We start from the raw sequence: 24578 nt of genomic DNA on the forward strand, positions 1-24578 counted from the left end.
AAGACATGTGCTGTACACCTGATGATGAAATGAAAACATTCACTTCCTTCCTGATTTGAAGCTGCAGGTCTGATGATCTGATGATGACTAGGCTGATTAAAGTTAACCCTTTGACATCTGGCCAAATTGTCTAGATTTCTTCCAAAAACTTGGGAGGAGGGCAATGAAGAATTTCACAAGAAATGGCTCAAAAATTGACAAAAAAATAATAAAAAGAACACAAAAAAGAGAAAATTTCCTCAAGACAAAACATAATGAGAGGTATTAGAAACAAGCTTTATTCGTTTCCTGCAGCCTGTTGAAACCTTTGGTGTCAGTCTAAAAAAGCACAGTTTTCACTGTTAACATTTCGGAGCTGCAGGGATGTAGCCAGTATTATCAGAAAAGAAAATGTAAGTCATCACTGTTTAAGGGTTTTGTTTGGTTTAAAGGAACAGTGTGTAAGATTTAGGGGGATTAAGAGGCTCCTAGCAGTGAGGATTGCACATTACAATTTGGACGGAGACCCGCTCTGTATGTAGAAATATACTGTAAATTACTCATTTTAGTTAATAAAACCTGACAGTTCTTATTTTTAGGTGATTATACATTGAAGAAAACATACCTTTTTATATTATATTCCATTTCTGCTAGTATATCCCCCTGAATCCTACACACTGGACTTAGACACACAGAAAAAAAAGTGTTTTAAAGCCTTGTCTTTAGAATATCTGTTATTTTTCCATTAGTCCACTTGAAATTGTTTTATCACAGGTCACCCAAAGATTTTGATCCCACAGGAGTTCTAGTATTGAGTGCTGAATTTCAGGCAGCAGTTTTTTTCTCTCCGTCTTCTCTTTCAGTGTAGTCATTGTTGAAGTCAGAGGTGCTTTATTCACTCACTGCAGGCTGGCTGGCATTTTTGCCTTGTACTCTCATTTTGTGTCTCTCTGAGATATATTTGTGTCATTTGAGTGTCTCATTGTAGTTTCTTTGCATCTCTTTTTGGTCTTTTTGAGTGTCTGACAGTATTGATAAACAGACACAGCATGTGACGTATTCAGTGAGGAGCAGTGGTAGCTGTATTTAATTTAAATACACATATATTTTTGAATGAATGCACTTGACTTAATTTAATTACATGCTGTCGTTCATGAAACAGAGGTCATTTCCTTTTTTGAAATAAGCAAAACAGATGACCTTGAGAGGAAGTGTTCATCTTTTAGCTTCTTGTTTTTTGCCTCAGTGTAGTGCTGACTTAAAGAAAAGGCATGATTTTAAGAGGACGGTGCAATTCTTCCTTCTAAGTGCAAACACAAAACACAAGACTGTTTTTGTCTTTGCTTTGAGCGATAATCTCATTCATTAGAGAACATATACACATTCAAAAAAAACCTGACCGGCTATACACAAGAACACACAAAGATGCAAGCGTAGATGAAGTAATACAAGAAAACACACACACACACACACACACACACACACACACACACACACACACACACACACGCATTCTCACAGGAAGCTGTGCAGGCAGGTTGTCTGGACTGAGGGGAAGCAGCCGCTGTGTAGCAACTCTGTTAACAATACTGAAACGGAAGCTGGTCATAGAACAGGAAGTGGAGAGGCAGATTGCAGAACAGAACAAACTTAATCTTACCCTCACCCACACCCCACACACACACACACACACTCACAAACATACACACACATCACAAGGCTTTGTCCATCTCACAGGGTGAAAAGCATTTCTAACCAGCTCTGCAGTTGCTATAGGGACGAGAATCACCAGAGGTCCAACAACACCCTATTATCACAATACTGAAGTCACAATACAATATTATTACGATTTTAAACAGTTTGTGATATGTTGAGTATTGCGACTGATATTGCGATTTATTACATTTTCTGTGGAGTTGCATATTAATCTTTAAAGACAATATTTACACCAGATTTTTGACAAATAGTCATCAGTAATGTGAATTGAATTACTAAGTGGGTAAAGACAAGTAACACAACAGCCAGAACAGTTTGGTAGTTTTTTTTAACCCTTTATAGGGCATCCATTGAAATACTTGGAAATTCAAAATTTCAACCCTAGACTGTTATTGGAGGATATTACAATTTATTACTTTTGTGACATTTTTATGTTGCAAATCAAGGTCAATGAAGTTGCCATGTATGGTTCTTTGGTGGTCTAGGGTAAAAATAATCCAAAAAGTGTATGTATAAAAAGTTTAAGAAAAACACATATAAACTTAACAGTGTTTTATTTGGATTTTCAAATATAACAAATATTAAATATTAATAAAAAAGTCTTGGCAGCAAGTATGGTGTATCATAAATGAGAAGGCAAACCAAACTTAAAACAACAACAGTTAAAAACCAAAAAAAAGTAGAGGTGAAAAACAGTTGTTACAGTAAATACAATGTACAGAAATCTTGAAGATTAATGGGGCTGCAACACTTAATATTCTTATTTCCAATTGCCCCGACCCCACTCCCATATTTGGTTTTATTGGTCTTTATCAACATTTTGTCTCCTTGAAGTTTTTAGCTGTGAGTCACAGCTGTTAGTGATGGAAACTGAAAAACAACTGCGTACGGGGAAAGCACCTGTGACTGAAGTCGCCCTCATGAAGTGGAGTGATAATGCCCACACACAAAACAGAAAGAACAACTGAAGCTGATGGGATTGTATTTACTTTTGCAACTATTTGGTCATAAGTTAAATTGGACTAAATGAAATTTAGTGATGAGGGTTTATCCTCTGGGAACAGCCAATGTTCGTGCAAAAGTAAGTGCAATTGTATCTTGCAGATGTTGATATTTAGGATAAGTGAATGCTTTGACCTGGTGGTGGCATGAGAGAAAAAGTCAGAGGATCAATAAATTCATCCCCTGGGCACCATGAATGTCTGTATGCAATTTTATAACAACCCAGTTATTGAGATACTTCAGTCTGAAACAAAGTGGTGGGCCGACTCACTTAAAAAAATATTTTAGTTCAGTATCAACTGTAGTGGATTCATGAGTTTCCATTTTTAAGCACTTGGCCGCATCCCAAAAACGTTCTCTCCTGGCTGTGTTTTCTAATGAAATGTTGCTTGACGTTAATGTTGAAAAGTTGTGGTGTTTAGCCTCAGAGGAGCAATATAAAGTTTTTATAAAACTTTCCCACCGAACCTTTAATGCGTGAAATAGAATCTTGTGATTGTCCTTGGCTTGAATTCCCTGAGCAACTGGATAAATCTACATTGATAAAGTGATGAAATAATACCATGATTTTCGCTCTTGGCTCAATTACTCCGGCACCTCGAAAAGCCTCTGCGGGACACAGTGAAGGTCCAAATACAAGATTTGAATGCCAGATTCCCATCACGCAGCCAAGAAATCTGGGAAGTATTGATCAAAAACCTTAGCCAGATATATTGCAGCCATTTTGTGCCACGGGGCAGTGCAAATCTTACTTAATGGCCCTTTAACAGCGAGCTGAGATTAATGTACGTCTGCCTGACCTCAGTGAAACGTCCTCTCAGATTCTGTTTACGACACTCTCCATGCTCACAGTCTGCCATTTTTGTTCCTCAGACCAGACGCACTGATCTTGGTGCAGGTAGTTCAGTTTGAGTTATGACCAGACGAGATGAAACAGTGATGATGGACCTTTAGGTTTTACTGGTGTGGATGATGGTCGTGTTTATATTGGTGATAGTGGTGAAGAGCACTGATCAGGTATCTCATTACTCCTCCTGCTGCAGCGATGGAGGGATGAGAGGGAAGGATGGACAAAGGCAGAAGTAGATGAGTATTAAGAGCTGATGGATGAAATAATGCAGCCTTCATTTTAGAGTGCAGCAGAGGGAATATTATGGAGATGAGTCACTTTAATGTGGACACACACAGCGAAGAACACTCACCACAAACACACGGTTTTATGATTTAGTTGATGAATTTCTGTTGAGTAATTGTCATCAACGGAGCAAAGCCAGAGTGACAAAGTCATGAGATATGGCTTAAACCTTTGAAACCTTGATCAACATCAATTTTCTTGTGCTGCACAAATCTTTCACATATTTAAAGCTTTGAGCCCTGAGCAAATTGGTTTGAATTCTTTTGAAAACATGGGGAAAAAAGGCCATTAGCAACCTGGCAAGAAATGTCCTGTGAGTTACAAAAGAAATTGTAGATTTCTAATTTTTTTTGGGAAAATGACATTTTTGGTGTTGCATATATTCAGTATATATTATTGCTATCCATTCCTCAATTTTACCATATCCTCATGACAGCCTTTTTCCTTCTAAACATCCTTTTTAAAGAAGTGGGGACTGGCCTCACTCTCCAGGTCTTAAAACCCCGAACCTCACAACGATAGAACAAAAACATTCAAACACATCTGGATGAAACAGCAGCTCTGTCGCCCTCTACTGGAGGGCTGCAAGACAATTTACAGCCACATTTCAATTTCTCTTCTCTGTCTCCAGTCCTCTCTCTGAACTCTTGACCATCTAAAGTTGATGTAAAGGGGAATATGTCTGTGATTCATATAAAATAACAGGCCTCTTGCTTTTTTTTTTTTTTAAAGGTATCCTTTGAATATATTTTTACTAATCTGATCATGTAATCCACGGATTACAGTCATTAGCTGCAGCTTCCCGTCAGGCAGTCTGGAAAGCTTCTTCCTCACTGTCTCTTATTCATGCTGTCTATGCGCACACACTCGCGTGCACTTGCACACACAAAAATGTTTATCATGCATTCAGTGCCTCTCTGTGGTGAGAATTTCAGTTTCACACCCTGAGCGCTTCACACTCTAACTAGACTATCTCCGCTTTTGCTATCTTTATCTCTTTGAAAGACGCACACACAGACACACACACGCACGCACGCACACACACACACACAATCCACTATACATACATACAGTATTTTGGGTATTATAGTATTAACAGTACAAGATTGGAAATATTTATGCTGCATCAGTTCTATTTTGTCTATTATTATTATGCTGCCATCATTTTAAATGTAACGCCTTCATGTACACTTTCCCTTCATACTTTCTCTTTGAATATTTTTATGTAACATTTCCACATGAGCAATTTTTCTCTCAGTTTTGACCTCGCCTCTAGGTGCTGTCTGAATCTGGATTTTGTTTCTAGATGGGTGTGTAAGCATGAAATAGTAATCTGAGGGTGTCACAAAAAAAAACCAAAACCAAAAACAGCATAAGCAGGAACTGACTGCATTTAAATTCTAACTTTTGTAATATTCAAGGTTAGGGCTGGGCAATATGGAAAAAAGTCTCACGACCCACCTCTACCTCTTAAACAAATTTCAGGTAAATTTAAGCACATTGTGCTGATAATAGGCCAACCTCTCCTGACTGAAGGACTTTGACTTCAACTTCTGTGCTATTAATCATTTAATTTGTGAATTTTAAACTTTTGAGTTGGCCTACTTCTCCTATAGCTACCAACAGCCTGCCAACATTCCCAGTTAGAGAAAGGGTGAAAATAAGATCATGTGCTTGTGGCCCCAGGCCCCCAAAACATTACATCTGCCCCTGGTAATAATAACGAGAGCTCATGCGTCCTGGTGTTTCTAAATAATCCATCCAAAGTCTGATTAAACCTGAAACTAACCAAAAGAAATCTGTAGAAGTCTAAAGAAGTCACTTTCCACCTCTGCAAATGTGATGTTTCAGACACTTTGGTGCTTTAGGGAGAAGCTGCGCTCTGTTTGTCTGTCTCACTGCGCTGCTGTCGGACCATCAGCTGTTTGAGCCGTGACGATGAAATGCTGTGGCTGTCAAACACTCTATTCTAGAGTCAAAGTCGTTCACTGCATTTGGTTCGTCGCGCTATTCTTTTTATCATTGGCTGTTCGTGTTGTCTGTCAAAACATAGCTGGAATGCGTTCTATTGATATTCTATCAACTACATCTCATATTTCAACCGAGGAAAAGTTATATTGCGACTGATATCGTTATATCGCCCAGCCCTATTTGAGGTCATATAGTGTATATTTCTTATTCCTTCTTTGCTCCATTATCTTTTTTTCTTCTTGTTAATCTTAATGTTTCTTAATGTACTTAATGTCATCCCTGTTGTGTTGTGGCCACTTATACAGAGTTCATTCAAAATGCTTTAAAATGTGTGCTTGAAACACTTTTAGTATTCTTGTATTCTAGCAAAAACTCAGAAAGACACATTAAAACGTTTCCAGGAGTTGAATAAAACATGAGTTACGGTTTATGTTTATCTTATCTAACGGGTGATTTGCCCTGCTCTGAGGTTATTTAGTGCCTGCCTGGCAAAGGAAGTCAAACACACCGCGTGGTTCAGCCTGAGGGGCTGCGGAGATGGAGTGTGACGCAAAGGTTGCCTGTTTAAATCCCCTGGTGCAAACCTCCTCAGTGTCAGTGACTCATGAACCACACAGATTTTTTTTTTTTTTAAATCTTTCATTGGAAGAGTCTGCTACATGAAACGGAGGCAAGATTTTAACTGGGTGTGGAAAATTTTAAAACATTGGTGTATATTTGAGGAATTGTTGGTGATTTTGCATTTGAGAAAGAAAAAGAAAAAAAAGAAAACTATTTCCAACAACTTCCAACGAAGTTCATTCATTCAGAAATGTTCCCCAATTAGCCAAAAAAAAAAAGAAAAAAAAAAAATGTATATAACAATAATATTGTTTTAATTTAATATTTAATATCTTTACAGAATTACTTTAATTTTTGAAGCAGGGCCTTTTAGGTTTTTTTCCATTTTTTTACTGTACTGTTTTTATCTGTTTGTTGATTTGTTTTTGTTTTTGGTACTTTTTGCTTATTTATTTATTTATTTTTATTAATTAATTCACTTCATTCTTCTGAAGTGGCTCATTGCCTTCTTAAAAAAGAAGCTGATTTTCCCAGGTTTTAAAGGATTAAAATGGCATTTCATTTGGTGTAGATTTCATTATGCCTTGTTAAGGATTCAAAACCCAAATTGACAACTTGAGCGCCAAAACTTGAGACCTAAAACAATAACTGCAAAACAATAACTTGGTCTCACCTCTAATTTCTTCAACTATGTACATTTCTTACTTTCAGAAGTCATGGAATGCAGCTTTTTCTCTTTGGACTTCACAAACTGTAAACTTTAGCTTTTTAAATTTTGTTTATGTAAAAGAGTAAAAATAAAATGTAATCTGCTGCCTGGGAGCTTTAATCACTGACTGTTTTTCCAATTTTACACCACCAGAGCTCAGTGTTGCACTAAACATCTATCAGGTTGAATGACTAAGAAAAGGCTGTGAGTGTGTGTGAATCGAGACTTATTTGACTCATATATCTGCCAAAGAACAAATTGACTCTGCCATGTAGTGCTCCAAGGACCATTTTGGATCATAAATGTGTGTGTTAGTGTGCACTGTGTGTGTGTTCTGTGTCTGTGCACGATAACTAATTTTTGTCAGGTCACAGTGGGGAACCTTGTTTTTGTCACATCGAATTTGTTCCTTTCAAAATGATATTGATCCCGTGTGTGTTTTTTGTGTCTTAATGACAGTGCTTTGAGGACATGCAGTAAGAAGACAAATATAATCAAGGCTGGTGTCGTTAAATCCCTTTACTTCTCTGTTTTCTTCCTGTCTAGACTTTCATTTTCACAGACACGGAGGATGAGGATTTACGTTCAGAAGGTAAGAAGTAAATAAGTCTCAAATTTAGATTAAGGTATGTATAAAGTATGGCCAAAAGTATATGGACAGAGGTGTGGCCTGGGGCTGTTCTTTAAGGTTAGGGCAAGTTCCCTTAACCCTGTAAGAACTGGACACCTTTCAAAAGCCTTTAAACTTCTTAAACTTGAGAAAAGTGGTTTGATTTCTTTTTAATAATGGGGGGAAACTTAGGTAGCAGCTTGGCAAGATATTTCCTATGAATTCCCATAAAATTTGAATTTATTTTGTGGGGGTCATTTCCTCTTTTGTTACCCATTTCTTTATTCCCATAAAAATAAATAAACAAATAAAACTCTTGAGACACCTTTTTTCCTTCATTCTCTTCCTCTCTTCCTCACTTTTCTTCTCTCTCTCATCCTTACAGTCTCCCATTTCTCCTTGGCCCCCTCTCTCTCTTTCTTTCCTTGGTTCAATTCCTAACCCCCCTCTTTGTCAGCAAATTGTATGAACTCTACTACCATCTTTTGCAGTAAACCTATTTTACACATTCTAAGCAAGTATCTTGTTAATTATCCGATTAGTGTAGTATATAACATAATTGTCAATATCTACAGTTTAATAATGTAGGAAACCTTTAAAACAGAGAAAATCCAGTTGAATATATCAAAATCTCTCTGTCTGTGTATCTCTGTGTCTCTGTGTCTGTGTCCAGGTTACAACATGGTGGTAACAGGCTGCCAGTCTGACCACAGCCAGCAGGCTCTGTCCTGCAAGATGTCTGCCGAGTACGATGGCTTCATGACCTCAGACAAGAGGTGAGATGAATTAAGGTCCGTCTATCACCCTGCCCACACTGGATTTAAAGATCGGATTAAGATTGCAAACTTTAATGATCACCGTGGGGAAAACCGGGCTGTCGCAGCAGCAGGTGGTGAAAGGAGAAATCAAAGGAGTAAATAATCTTTTAGGGTTGCATAAGCACATATACACAAATATATAGATTTATTAAAGGAATAGTTGTTAAAATCCTTTGTTTTTCCTTTTGTCACTGTCTTTGTTGTTGCTGCATGCACAGTTTCCCAGAGGTCACTTGTCATTTTAACAGTGTGGGCATGACAGACGTCTTTTTCTGTGTTCAGAATGCCTTCTCTCTCCTTACAAATTACTTTCACCTAATACCAGATGCAGAAAGTGAATGACCACTACATTAAAATACTGGAAAATTTAGGAAGGAATGAGATGTTTCTCAGAAGTTAGAGGTGGAGACCAAAACTAGAGCTACAAGGAGAAAAATATTGGCCAGATGGACAAAAACACATCTGCAAATAACAGTGTTTCTCTGTATCAGCTAGATTGTAAACTGGCTGCTGTTCACCAACAAGTCTGCCCATGCTAACCACAATGGTGGTATTTAGTTCGTCCATTTCAATTGGTGTTAGTAATGATTTTTGGTATCATAGACATGGGTTAAAAGGCTACTAGGTTACACTAGTCTGTTCAGAAAGCTGTTATCATGCATTAAACACCCATTGGCATTGGGAGCAGTTTCATTAGGTTTGCCTTTTACTTTTGATAGATTTATACCAAAGAATATAAATTGTTGAGCATCTCTACCATGAAACTGTCCATTGGTTTGTTATCTCACATTTTGAAACCCTGAGTTTGGCATTTCGACAGTGGCCATCTGGCATTTTAGGAGCCAGAAGTGACCCTATTTGGATGACTGGCTGGCACTGTGGAGAAGATATTGGCGGATCTGACTGAGAAGCCAAGGATGCTATAGGCTGACAGACTGTCACTCTACGCAGCAAAGGGTTGTGGGTTGCAATCGAACCTGTGACCCCTGCAGCGAGGACATAACATTTATACATGTGTGTCTGTTCTACCTGGTGCACTCCTGGGCACCCAGACTTTCTTTATACTGCTATTATGTCGGCTGACCTCCTCTGTCAGCACATTACAAAAAACATGTCCATTTACTTTGCTGAAAACATCATTTTGAACATAGTACTCGCCGTCGCAGGACCCTACTAACCCACAATACTGATATCGACCATCAGCGGACATTTGATCGAGTAAAACCATTCGAACCACTTGATATGTTAATGTTGTGTTAAAACTTGGCTCTGCTGACCTCAAGTGGCCAATTAAATCACTGTAGTTTTAACCAATTTTTTGGAGCAATGATAAAAATGGCAGCAAAAGGAAAGCAGTATTTCGAGAAGGCTTCATCATGTTTTAGATCATACACTGTGAGTGTTTTTTTTGAATTAATTTCAACTCACGACACCACTTGAGGCTGCCACACAGCGTACTGGGCAATGTGGTGTTGATATTAGGTCACATTTTTAATTTGTGTAAAATACAATGAGGCTCAACAGCTTGTGTTTGGTGTGTGACTAAGTCTCCGACTGCTGTCCTGACATTAAGATGGCAGAGAAAATGAACGAGCGTTTCAGTTTGCTTCCAGGACCCACTTAGTTATTTGGACTGAGAGGGAAGTGAGTCTGTTTGGTTTGGAAAGAAGCCGTACGTGTTGTTGGGCAGCCATTAGGATGGCGGGGGAAACAAAACAACACTTCCGTTTTGTACCAGCAGCTTTGTCATTTGGACTGCGATGTTGCAGTAAAAGTCTGTTTGGTTTGGAACAAGGCTTCGACATCATGTCCAACCATTCAGGTGGAAACCAAACAGCTTTATCAGTCACAGACTAACAGTGGATTTCATGTTGTGAGGACAACAGGAAATTTGCTAGAACAAAAGACAGAAGTGCTGTTCTGTTTCCTGTGTTTTTTCTTTTACTTTCACTCTTTGAAACCATGTGAAGAAGGCATTTAGCAACTTAAAAAGAAATCACCCAAAAAATAGCAAGAAAATGATAAAAAGTTAAGAAAAAGGAGATGACAATTTAGAAAAATAAATTAAAATGACCTATTCGATTCTCAAGCCTTTTAAGCTCATTTCAGGTCATTTTCTTTCACTTTTTATTGATTTCTTTGCAATTTGCAAGACATTCAGGGTGATGCCTTTTTTTTAAATTTGCTCATGTTTCAAAGGTTTCAATGCTTGTGAAAAGTGTCTGAATGCAGCTGAAGAAAATGAACCCATGTTTCAAAGGATTAAAACAGATTGTTATATTTTAATGGCGTCGTCTCCTCTGTCCCTTCCTGTGTGGCTCCTCAGGTGGTTTTGCCATGTGGACGATGATAACTATGTGAACCCGGAGGCACTCCTCTCCCTGCTATCGGCCTTTCCCCAGAACAGTGACATCTACGTGGGAAAACCGAGCCTGGACAAACCCATCACTGCACATGAACTGCTGGAGGGCAATGCAACGGTACCGTATCACAATATTTATTAAGCGTAACCTTAACAGGTGCATGTAGATTTCTTGGCAGATTTAATTTCTTTTTAGACTGAAGCCAGGCAGAGCTATGCCACGTACATGTTGAGGTTATCACTTCAGGACATCAAATAAACTTTGCTTTTCTCTATGTGGTGATATGGTTGGCATATGTAATTGCAACACATTCTCACCCCATGTCGTCCCATATTGCCGCTTTGCAGTGGACCTCCGTGTCTACATATTACGCTCTTGGTATCTTTCTGTGTCTGCTTAATGTGTTCTGTGATGCTGCCACCGCAATTAAGATAGGAAGTGAACACCAGACTCCCACATCAAAGTCTGGGGTTTGTTGGACCCATCGCCCTCCCCTTCCACCTGCCCTTTAGGGACCTTTGTGCTCTCTATATCACGTTGTGACCGGCGTTACAATCTGGCAGTGGAGTATCATGCGGATGTGAAAAGTGCCGTCCAGCCATCTGGCGTTGTATAATTACACTGCGAACGGCTCTGTCTTTAAAATCACTTCTTAAAATTCATTTTTATAGACCTGCTTCTACGTGATGTCGTCTAATTATTCAATATTCGTACTTTACTTTCATGTCGCTTGTGTTCAATAGCGCTGTTTGTCTCTTTGTTGTTGTATCACCGTGAGTGTATCCCATCTCTGCTTTTGCTTTGTCAAGCACTTTGTAAACTCTGTTTTTAAAGGTGCTATATAAATAAAGTTATTATTATTATTATCATCATGCGAGCATGAAAGGCGGCCTTTGGCGTCAGGATCTTACACATTTACGCTGCAAAAGCGGCACATTTGACAACTTCTAAATGTGAATAGGCTGTTAGTTCAGTAGAAAGAAAATAGTTCCTCCATGAAAGTGCTCACAACAAGGTCTGTGGATTATCTTGAGTACCCGGGTTATGATTTCTGGAAAGAGACATTTCTGTTGATTTTTTTTGAACACCACAAGCTGAATGCCATCTGGTTCCATTATATTGAAGAGAAGGCAGTCAACTCTACAGCCTGTATCTCCAACACGCTGCTACTCACACCCAGACAAACTACACTGATAAAGAGCACCACGGATAACAGGAAAAATATGGGTTTTTGTTTTTCGAATGAACTGTCCCTCAGTCTCATCCAGTAACATGCCTGCATATCAACTAAAAAGAAAAACTAGATTTTTTTTCTACATGTGGAGGTATATTAAATGTGACAAAATGGAGAAATAGCTGACAGAAAAGTGATCTTGTCATTGTTCCATCATCAGCGGCACTTACAGACCGTGTGCTTCCTCAGACTTAAATAGGCCGTCAGACAACCAGCACTGGCCAATCAGGAGACAGGTGGAAAGAGGCACAAGGTGTCTTGCATGAACTCATCAGTTAGCTCATTGTGGTCACAGGACTTACAAGGATACCAGGCAAATAATTGACTCAGTGTTTCCCTGGAGCATTTTTTTAAACTTGGCAGTATTATAAAGGCCTCTGAAGCAGCGTTTGCACCGCAGCACACTGAAACTCCTCTGAAACCCACACTGGATTTAATTGACCGATAACTCTGTACGGCAGGGTGACCCCCGGAGATACATTACTTTATTTAACTCCACAGATTTATTTTAACTCGCTGTCCTGCCCTCTGAGATACTTTACATCCCATCATTCTAGTTTTTCTTCCACCCATTTTTCTTTAAAAGGGCACAAGAAATACACAGCGTAATCATTCATCACATTTAAAACATGCTGTAGTTCAAAGGTCAAAGGACATTTTTATGGACACTTTGAGAAATAATCTCAACCTTTACTTGCTGGCAAGTTTACGTTTGTCAGCTGTTTCTCATGAAATACGCTTCTGTTTCTGTTGCATCAAAACACATCAGCTGCAAGAAATACCCATCAATTCTTTACCATGCAAATCTCAAAGTTCCTTTACTGCCCAGTGAATCATAATCTCCATCTGCATAAAAATTCAAACCTCATTAAATCTCTTACGTTCTGCGCTGTATGTGGTGAACTGATATGATTGTGGTGATTTTTAATCATTTAAAGCTCCACCATTTCACTCTGTGGAAAATAAATTGAATAGAAATGAGAGCAACTGTATGTTTTCCTCTCATGTTCTTTCGTTGTGAAAATAAGGAACAAGCACTGAAACAATCAAAACGTCTCTGCACTCTGCTCATAAAACTGAGCATATCTTAAAATCTTAATCATGTGCACAGTTCAAATAACTTATGGAGAGGTAAGAAATATTTAGTTCTTGTTTCTACATTTAGAAATCGTCTGGATTGACATGTTTTGTATAGTCATGAGGTAAAAATTAATGAAAAAACATACAATTTCTTTAAAAAAAAAAATTTAATTTATGACACTTTCAATACTTGTATGAAAAAGTATGGTTTATTGATTTTATAAACTTTTGGTTTAGGTTGTACAGACTTCCGACTCCAAGAAATGAAATCACAATAAGCAGAAATAGCATTGGTGGAGCACTTATTAAGGTTGATTAAATAACATCTTAAACTTCCAGATAGACTGTGCCATCTGTGGCTCTGCAGTTTAAGTAAATGTTATCATAACAGATGGGAATGATGGCCAAAACTGCAAAAAATGAGACCCACATTGTGAATGTTTTTGGTCTCCCGAGTCCCTCTCCTGCTTTTGTCTTTTTAACCATTGCTCCTCGTTCCATGTCTCATTTTTCTTTTCCTCTCTCTTCGATGCTCTGTGGCTCCACCGAGGACACTAATGAACTGTAAAACAAAGCTGAGGTCTCCCTTCATTGGTTTTGTGCCAAGATGCAGCCCAGCCAGGTTAACCACCACCGCTCAAAATCCATACTTTCCGAATCTATACTCACTCTTTCTATTTTCACTCTCATCTGTGCTGACGAGTCGCTGTCAGGGATGCATATATGTATGTGTATAAGTGGAGGAAAAATACAGCTTTTGTTCACGTGGGAAGGATTTTCGGACACAAGTGGATCAATAGGTGATTAGTGTCTTGTACGAGATATTGATTGGTGATAACGCACACACACACACACACACACACACACACACAATAAGGAGGACTCCTCACGGTTTAGCGTTTGTCAAACTGAAAAAGGTCAATAGTTTGTTTTTGGAATACACACACAGCTATTCACAGGTGTGTGTGTGTGTGTGTTTGTGGTGTCACTGAGTTCACATGCCTACAGTCGAATTAATGCTATTATTGAGTTAAAGAGCATCCTGATTCCAGAAAGCTCTCTGAAAAGCTATGTCATCCCGTCTCTCTCTCTCTCCCTGCCCTCTTCAACACTCTCTCTCATTTCTTGGAGTGAGTCTCTCCGTCTCCCTCGTGTCATATTCTCCACTCTGATTGCACCCATTTACACTGAAAAATAGATTTTTATTTATCTTTGCTTCCTCGCTCTTCTCCTCTCTCTCTCCTCCCTTCCTTCTGTTCCCGTTGCTCTCTTTCCCTTTTCTCAATTCTTCCTATTTTTCATCATCTCCAATCCCTCGCCGGGGTTGGATGGGTGAAACAAAAACGAATGTCGAGCTCCCTCTCCGTCTCCTCCTCTCGTTTTCTTATATCTCGCCGACTATCTTTTTCGATTTCCTGTCACCATTGTGAGGATGAGAGGTGGATGAGAAAAGACAGGAGAGAGATAGAAAGAAAAGAACTTTACAGTAAAACAAAAAAGAAGAGAAATTTAAAGAGAAGGAGCCAAAGGAAATAAATGGTAGAAAAGGGAATTAAAGGAAAGCAAAAAAATGGCCTTTGACACCAAAAGGAAGGAAATAGAAGATAAAGATCTGTAGGAATGAAAAGAATAAGGAAGAAATTAAAAGGAAGAGGATCATTAGCAAAGGAGGTGCAGAAAAAAAGGCAGAAAATGTGAAAAGAAAGAACATATGGAAATGCTAAGACTTAAGACACGGAAAAAGAGAGGAAAGGAAATGAATGTAAGGAGAAAAATGAAAAGTGTAAAAAAAAAAAGGAAAATGTATTGAGAAGAAGCAAACAGAAGAAATGAACAGATAATTGAAAGAAAGACTATAAAGTAGAAGGAAATGTTTGAACAGGATGAAGAGAATGAAAGGGAAGGAAATTAAGGCAGAAGATTCACAGAGAAAGCAAAGTAAAGGAAAGAAAATAGAGAGTAATTATTCTGTATTGACAGTTTGGTTATAAACTTCTCATTTGACCTTGTCACACCCACCTTAATAGGTCGTCACATGTTGCCGCTTTGGACTTCCGCGTCTACATATTACACTCCCCGAATTCTTCTGCGTCTGCTGTTTACGTTTTGGGATGCCACTTCCATGATGTCAACACAAGCACATGGTTGGATTACGCTACACGTGGTTATGTTTAGACAACACAAGCACATGGCAACTAACACCTGGATGTTTATAAATGTACTCAAACTGCAATAGAAGGCTTCCCACTGAACTGACAACATCCGTCTTCAAAACAATCAATTGCAAGCGTAGGGACACGCAGCTTAGTTTGGCGATGACGACAGGACTTAGGTATGTTTTGTATCATGCATCATAAGTGCAAAAACGGCAACGTGAAACCAGAACTAACCCGATAAAATGTACACAAAACATAATTCCTAATTCAGACTTTGGTTCATACTTTCAGGTGTGAGAAGACGTTAACACACCCAAACTGTTTTTACTGCTGGAAATAAAAAAACAAAAACAGCATCTGCTTGAGAAATGACAGAGAGTTAGCAGATAAAGACATGCAATTCATATCAGGTGGAGAAGAACAAACAATCAATACAAGTCTGGAGGGAAACCAGATAGGAGGGGGAAAGAAAAGTATTACACTTTATTGTTTTGGGTCAACGAGAAAGGCACTTTTTCTCTTCTGTTTTTCTTATCTATCACAGACGTTTGTTTGTCAGAGTGAAGATACTGCGTCAGTTTGTCCTAATATTCCTAATATCCCTGTGTATATTTTTATACATTTGTGCACACTGATTTTTCTTTGTATATTTTGCATTTTTTAGGATTTGTTTTTGTATTCTCAAATGAAAATACTGGCTGATGACACTGTAGATGTGTATGTGTCTGTATTTGTGACTGCAGGTGTGTGTTTTTTAAGTGTGACTCACAAGAGGATAAACAGAAAGAAATTCTTGTCAAGCAAAAGAATTGTAGGAAGAAGTTGTACATTTGAAGGTCAGAGAGACTGAATGCCTCACACTCACTACAAGAATTCTGATCCCTTTTTTGCTGAACGTAATTTACACCCTAACGACATCACAGAATGAAACTTTAAGAGCAGTAATGCTGCTTACAGACTGACAATAGCACTGGATCAAAAGGTTTCAAGCTGCGTTGGTGTAAAAAGGGTTGCTACAGGAGCAGGTGGTAAAATGAAATACGATCCAAGAGGACTTTGATGGTTGTGCAGATACCAAAATACTGCACAAGGCCGAAGATAAACTTACATTTTAACAACACATTCAGGTAGACAACCGGCTTCTTTGTGAACAGAATTGATTACATATTTGCCCATGTGCTACACGTGCTACTGGATTCTTCTAGAGGGCACGCCAGGGAACTTAGACGATACAGAACTTTGCAGAACTTTACAACTTTGCAGAACTTTGAGGATAAGCTTATCAAGTGACACTCGATAAGGTTACCATGTTGTTAATCGTGGTAGAAGAAGCAACATTAAAGGCTTTTGTTGTTTTTTTTCATGCAAAATTGGTGCACATTTCAAAATAAACACAACCTCACGTTTTCAATCACACTGAATCTTTCGTCAGTCATTAAAAGTTTCGTAACAGGTTCAATTTTCTGCATCTGTCAAAAATCAAAAGAGAGTTGCTTTACCATGAAACCATAAAGACAATGGAGTGCACATTTCATTTTCATTACTCGGATAGCTAACTTTTAGCAGGCCAGATAGTAATATTTAGGTGGATGACGATGAGGAGGATTTGGACCTCACACAGACAGAAAGTGAGGAGACAGAGAGGAGGACAGTTCAGGCCTTTCAGGTAGCCAAATGCAAAACACATGAAGAGAGGTGACAGTCTGATAGGTACCTCCCGTGGCGAGGAGTAAAGAAAGAAATATGTCCTATTATTTTGTTGCGTTATTATGAATTTTCACAACTAATACAACAATAAAATGCATCAGACTTAATGTGCACGGTTTCTCTGTTTTTTTTTTTTTTTTCAAACAAACTGCATCCAAAAAAATGACTTAGTGTGCAAAGGCCCTTAAATCAAGCACACTGGGACAACTGGCAAGTATATTTCTCTCGTGATGCCAATGTGAAATTATGGGTGTAGTCTATTAGCTTGTCTTCTGCCATTGCTGTTACTGCTGACATGCGTTACTGACCTCTGATTCTGTCAAATTTAATTTAATTTAATTTAATTTAATTTTTATTTATTTGCACCATTGAAAACAGTAACAGAAACCAGGTCATAAAGAATACATAAAACAGTATGACTTATAGAAATACCTCACTGAAGGTGATACAATACTACCCCACACTACACCACACTACCCCTAAAAATACTCCTTCCCCTCATGTGTGTAACTTGTGAATGCGTAGGGTTAATTTTGAGATCATGTACGACTATTGATCAAAACAGACACAGACAGCCATCATGTGCACACAAAGGCGTATTTTAAAAGCAAGTCTATCTCCAGCTTAGCAGTTAAACACATCAGGCACTGTTTTGTACTTCTGAAAAGTTTGTCACTGTTTGCTTGTGTTTGATTTGGTCTCACAGTGTGTATCTGTGAAATACAATGTCAGGACCAAACTTTCGCTTTAACTCTCTGGCCTTTGTCTGTGCATCTATGGCAACGCAATGCTGCTTTCATTAAAATAACGATCAAGCTGTGTTTTCTTTTTGTGAGTTTTCCAATAGTTTGGTCATTAAAAGAGTGGGGATTTTGTTTAAAAGCAACAGTATGACTGACAGCAGCTGCATATATGCATCTGTAAATATCTGTGTGTGTGTTTGGTCACTCAGAGGGAGGTGCGCTTCTGGTTCGCTACAGGAGGAGCAGGATTCTGTCTGAGTCGACGGCTGGCGGAGAAGATGGCGCCATGGGCGAGGTATTTATGAACTGATGCACATGTGTATGCAGCGTCCTCATAGGGTCCAAATAATAAAATATTTTCTAATATTTCAGTGTTTTTGCTCTTGTTGATAAAGGAGTATTCTCAAATACTTCATATCCCTAAAATCTATACAACCTAAGCTTAAAGGTTATTCAATTCAATAAAGCCAAATAATTGTGTCATAAAAAAATAAAATACAAAAATCTGACATTTTTTTCATCAGATTTTACAAAAAAATATTGATCCAAAAGATTTTTTAATGTAGATAGATAAATCATTATTTTTATCACATTTTTATCAGCAGAGTGAAAAAGTGTTGATGGATTCATTATTAATTCCTCAGGCACCACGGTGTGTTTTTGCACTACAGGTACGGTGGTGAAAAAATGTCATTTCTTGCTTACAACATCATTTAACGGAAGACAGAGGCCTTAGCTTTCTGTTGTAAAAAGAATAAAGGCTCTTGTTAATATTTAATAATTTTAATATGTTAATATTTATAACACTTTCACATTCACACAACAATTTCAAAACAGTCCCTTTCCCCGGCCGCATCAACGAGCAGCATAACTTTGAGCAGAAAAATAAAGCTGACTAAATGTTCACAGTGATGAATCACCAGTCTAAAGTAAGTTTCAGTTCTCTGCAAGTTTGTGTTTATACTGCTCTCAAAGAGCTGAGACTAATGGCTGCCCAGGGCGAGAAGGTAGGGAATCAATCTGAGAATTTACGGTTGTTCTTTGGAAAAGGTCAGCAGTAAAATACATGCAACGGATAGTTAATGGGCCCAAACATGCAAAAGCTGCAGCACTATCCTATTACATTTAAAGTTAGGCAGTTTTATAGTTTTTATTTTGGAGAATTTCTCTCCTCATAAGCAGAAAAATTAGAATTTAAAGGCACAATCTGTGAAAATACAATTTTTGTCTTCAGTCATCTATATTCTGTTGAATGTAAACCTGCAGTAATAATTTTTTGTGTGGGTTTTTGTATGTGTGTCTTTCAGCGGCTCAAGGTTCGAGCAGACGTCAGCAACGATCCGTCTCCCTGACGACTGTACGGTGGGTTTCATCGTAGAGAAGAGGCTCGGCATCTCCATGGTTCACTGTCCTTTATTTCACTCCCACCTGGAAAACCTGCTGCTCATCAGCCACAGAAGCATCCCACACCAGGTAGTGATACACACACAACCACACACACACACACACACGGATATTCATGCAAATACACTTCTTCTGACAGTTGTGTGTGTGTGTGTGTGTGTGTGTGTGTGTGTGTGTGTGTGTGTTTTCTCTCCTTACTGCAGGTGACTCTGAGCTACGGGATGTTTGAGAACAAGATGAACAGCATTGAGGTGAAAGGAAGCTTCTCTAAGGAGGAAGACCCCTCCAGGTTTGTCTGTATGAATGAATGAACCTTTATTTTGAACATATAAAAAAGAAGAAAACATAAAACAAAAAATAAAAGAAAAACACACAAATAAAAGCAAACATGCCTTGCAGCCAAGTGCAATGAACAAAAACAAAAAGATAAAGAAAGAAGGGCTATACAAACCTATACATCAATCTCAGTAAACAAATACTCAAGACACTTAAACTTAAAGATCACGTGTTCAGAAAGAAGTAGGAAGAAAGAGCTTCATGTACTCATGAATCAGGAGATAAAAGCAACATATCTGTGTACACATTATCATCAATTTATGATAATTGTGGAGGACGTCTGTGATTTTAATCCCGTGCAAATAAGCTAATTTCTTCCATGTGAATCAGCATCTCTGTGATTTGCTGGTTTTAAATTGGTTATCAAGGGGAAATTACCATTATACTATATATTTATATTTTATACAGGCAAGAGTTGTTTTCTTATTCTGGACAAAAGTGTTGCAGAGATTGAAAAAAGCCTTTTATGTGGACTAAAAATAGATGTAGCCACATTCCAAATCTTAAACCTTCTAATCAAGAAATTAAATATAAAGTGCATGTTAGCAATAAATATTTAAGTTAATAGTTCATTTTCATGCTTGTTTACCACAAGCTGCTTTGCTCTAAAAACCTCCAGCACTTTGGGTTTGGTGCTCTGATGATCCGACCTGAAGACGTGACGCTCCTGGAGCTCCACTTCATGTTCTCTCTTCAGCCGGAGATAAAAGCAATTTGATGTAACACAACAGATGTGTTTGTCTTTCCCAGTTTTCCCCATCCTCAGCTGCAAGAACAACACAAACGCTCCACAGTGAGCTCTTTCCATTTGTTTCCATCCGCTGGTGCCGCACAGAGTTACACTCAACATGACTGCAACCTTTAAAGAGCGAGTTAGATGCTCATCTGCCTGTGCAAACAACGCTGGCTAGGCTTTTAAACAGAGCCTTTTTTAAAAATATATTATCTTTTGTTTATGCAGGTGTATTTGTGGAAATTAAATTTGTTTATCCAAAGGAAACCAGGTGAATAATGTATCATCCATGTTGCCAGATCTGAATTTGCATCTATTTGTGTCTTTGCATTGAATTTGTAAGTAATATTACCATGTGTAAAACGCTTGTCCACATTTGGTGTGAATGTGCCACAATAATGATAAAAGAAAATGTTAAGAAATATTACATATGGAGACATAAAAGTGGCAGGTGTGCCAAAAAAATACATATCTCACAGTGACAAGAAATCTCTTAAAACTCAACCAAAACTGAAACAATATCCACAAGTTAAGTTCCAAGAAGTCGATATAGTAAAACTCGATGAAACATCTCATGGCCAGAAAAGCAGAATTTATTCAAGAAAAACTAATAATTTGTTTTGTCTATGACTTAGTTTCCACCAATTTTAATCTAAAAGCTTTTTAACAAATTTGGTAACTCCAGACAAACAAATAGCAAAAACATCATCTCCTTGCCAGAGGTAAAAATTAGAAGGAAGCATAAATATTCCAGCGTTATGATATTAATGTATGACATCTTCTTTAGATGCCCCTGCCAGACTATTTTTAGCTGCTTAAGCTTTCTCTCTCCTTTTATAGCAGATCATCTGTATCAGTGCTGTCGCAGTCTCCACCGGCTGCTGATGGAGGACGATACAAAGTCACAGATAACTTAATGTCCCCTTTCACACACACAGCAAACCGACAGACCCCACAGCTCACTGTGCAGGCTGCTGAACAGAAAATAAAACAGGTCTACTGTTACTGAAATGCAGTCGTGTTGGTATTCGAGTTTCGAGGGTCACTGCAGACTCTGACCCGGAAAGCTGCTCTGTCAGTGAGTACAAGCAGAGTTAAGACAAGAGACAGTTAAGACAGAAGACAATGAGCAACTTCACAAGGACCTACCCAAAATTAGCATGGAATTAGTAAAAAGTTACCTGAAACTAAAAGAAAAATGGTAAAAGGCAAAGCAAACAAAAAATAAAGAAAAAGCCTTTTTAGATTTTTTTGTAATTAGCTTTAAATATATAATTATAATTAAATAATTATTTTCTAATATTTTCTCTTTCTCTCTCTCTTGTTCTCTCTCTTCTGTCTTTTTATACTCATTTTTCAGTTAATTTTCTCATCAGCTATTCATACAGTTTGAGGGATATTTCTTACCAAGTTGCCAGTTGCCATGTTTCAAACCAATTTGCTCAGGTTTTACAGGCTTAAATGCTAGTGAAAGGTGCACAAATGTAACAAAAGAAACTGTTGGGAAACCAGGTTTCAAAGGGTTAAGACACTGCCTTTGTTATTATGTCCTTGCTTAATGCTATTTGGGTACCTTTGCTGCAACTCATTCCCTCAATTCTCTCCACCTTTACATTTTCATGTACAAATAAAAGGCAAAAATGTCAGAAAATTAAAAACAAACAAACAAATCAAAACAAAAAAAACCCTCAAAAGATTGCAACTTTTGCACAGTACTGTTTCTTCTCCCTTATACCCATTTTCCCCCAAAATTAGTGCATGTATGTGAGATTTTTAAACACAAGTCAACCTGTTAAGAATATGGTATTGACTCCTTTCCTTAACTAGCATGCAACATTTATTTATTTATTTTTTTTTACTGGTGACGTCATGTACAGGCTGGAAAACAGGTAAGTAAACACTAGAGAGCAGCATGGAGGTCTGTGAAAATGTTATGGTGGTCATGTCTTTATATATCTGTTACATATTTGATTTTCTTTCAAACTCTGTGCCGCCTAATTTGGAACAATATTTAAGCGCTGCTTGGACGGAGACGTACAGTATTTTGTGGTGGCCTGTCGATGCATCCAACTAAAGACAGGAAGTATGATAACAATTGGAGCAAAAGATGTCATCAGGCAAACACATATTTCTGCAAGCAGAAATCCACTGAAATTTAATTCCATCTGAATATTTTTTGTTCCTGCACGAAAAAAAACACAAAATTTAGTGTGTTTTCAGGGTTGTAAGCAAATTTTCCAGATGTAAAGTGGCTTTTTAAGTATTCCAAACATTACAAACACTGAGAAAGTTTTCAAATCAAACATGCCTCTGAGTTATTATTCATCATTTCTGTTCTCTGCAGGTTTAAGACTGTCCACTGCATCCTGTATCCTTTCACCAGCTGGTGTCCTTGAACTCCTCGTGGAAAACTACAACTTAAAAACACAAATGAGACAAGACTGGTAATCCTGCTGGATGAAGAACTTTTCCTGGATATTTTCTGAGGTCAGAGGAAACTGATGGATTTAATTTGATGGAATAATACGAGACGCAGACACCAGAACTGGAAAATCAAAAAAAAGGTGCTTCGGACAACAGAGGACTCAACAATAACAGTCTGGGTCCTCGGCACTTGCTTATAATAAACCCAGCTAGCAGGGAACCTTCCCACATCATTGGCTAACGTTACCTACAAGTTGCAATAATGTTTTAAAGAAAACATTTTAATCTTCGAAGTACTTTTTAAGGATGTTTATAATTTCAAATAATGTCCCTATATGGTCAAATGCTGACTAAGACGCAACATTCGGAGGATGTTTTGGTGATGTTGAGAGGTGACAGATCCTAGAATGTTCTTTCATAAAACATTTCACATGTTACATGAAAACAAAAGAACATTTTCAAAGCGACATTCAGAAAATGTTATTTTAAAAATTGAAAATGTAATGTAATGTGATGTTAACCCAAAAAGAACATTCTGGGAACTAAAAGAAAACTTGCCGCTGAAAACGCTACCAAAACATTGCATCGTACCATTATCATAACATTTTTAGAACCAAAACTTGCTAGCTGGGTGGACACTTGTGGACTCAGAAAAAAAGATTTTAACAAAATCTTGACTTTGAGCTGAGTAAAGATATTCCTTTCTTCTTCTCCTTTGTGTTACAAACACAGATACATGAAAAAAAAAGATGACTTTTTGCGTCTGTACTACTGAACATTTTTGTTTGGAGGATTTTATCTGTGTGACCGAAGCACTTAAAACAGGGCAGCACTGACTGGAACTTCATGAAGTTGTTTTATGGACAAAAAGTAAACATGAAATTGTACATTTAAAAAAAAAAATTTAAACCAGTGTCTTGATTAAATTTAGATTTGTATTTTTTTTTGTTTTGCCTTTTCTTTATGATCATTAACCATATACTTTTTCAGTAATGAATGTAGCTACCTCGACATCACCCATTGGTTTGTGGACTGTTCTTCTGAAGCCCTGATTTGGCATTCCAGTCATCGCCATCTTACTTTCTGGAGCCAGAAATCACAGAAAAACTATCACATCCAGCTGGGAAGTGAACACTGGACTCCCACATTAAAGTCCAGGGTTTGTTTGATGTATTCACCGCACCTCCTGTCCACCCTTTAGGGACCTTCATGCTCCTTATATTACGTAGATCCCAGCAGCGTTTCAACCTGACACCATCCAGTGGCGTGTCATTCAGACTTGACAAGTTCCATCTGGCCGTGTTCACAACTGAGACCCCGCTGTCCGTGTGTCATGCTGCTGTTGCAGTTGGCATTCAGCTGTCCACCATTGTATAATAACACTGCAGACGAGTCTGTCCGGCTGCATCCTCAGCTGAAACTGTCGAGCGGTGTATCATGTGTTTGTAAAAAGTGGCTTTTGGTGTCTCGATCTTACGCCAAAAGTATTGCAAAAGCCGCAGTATTTGATGACTTTGGAGTGAGAGCTTGCTGAAGGTTGCTGCTTATCATAAACTGCTAAAATTTTAAGCCGATGATGATTTAAATGACATAAAGTCTTTACATACAGAGCCTTTATTACCTTCAGTTGGTGCTGAGGTTGAAGTTGGTGGATTTATTTTAGTTTTTTATTGATTTATTGTGTGTATGTGTGTGTGTGTGTGTGTGTGTGTGTGTGTGTGTGTGTAAGTGTATGTGAAGGGGAACATGTCCTTGTGCCCATGAAGTCTGCACACAATGAACCACACTGACCCACATCTCCCTCCTTATCCAAACCTGCCATCCTCCCTCCCTCCTTTTTCTCACTTCCTCCCTTCTCTCCTCCTCCCCTCCATCTGTCTCTGTGTTTACTCAGTCT

General features: G+C 38.1%; 1 protein-coding gene across 1 annotated transcript in view; it reads left to right on the forward strand.

The window, feature by feature from the left end:
- LOC121941589 (beta-1,3-N-acetylglucosaminyltransferase manic fringe-like) overlaps positions 1-22954 on the forward strand; it is a 48284-nt gene extending 25330 nt beyond the window's left edge. The window contains exons 5-12 of the mRNA XM_042484415.1: positions 3571-3595; positions 7620-7665; positions 8357-8459; positions 10828-10981; positions 17994-18079; positions 19092-19257; positions 19392-19477; positions 22602-22954. Of these exons, the coding sequence (XP_042340349.1) occupies positions 3571-3595; positions 7620-7665; positions 8357-8459; positions 10828-10981; positions 17994-18079; positions 19092-19257; positions 19392-19477; positions 22602-22653 (718 nt within the window). The 3' untranslated portion in view covers positions 22654-22954. The remainder of the gene's footprint in view (positions 1-3570; positions 3596-7619; positions 7666-8356; positions 8460-10827; positions 10982-17993; positions 18080-19091; positions 19258-19391; positions 19478-22601) is intronic.
- Positions 22955-24578: the final 1624 nt, after the last annotated feature.

This window comes from Plectropomus leopardus, chromosome 4 (assembly GCF_008729295.1).
Source record: "Plectropomus leopardus isolate mb chromosome 4, YSFRI_Pleo_2.0, whole genome shotgun sequence".
NCBI classification, from domain to species: domain Eukaryota; kingdom Metazoa; phylum Chordata; class Actinopteri; order Perciformes; family Serranidae; genus Plectropomus; species Plectropomus leopardus.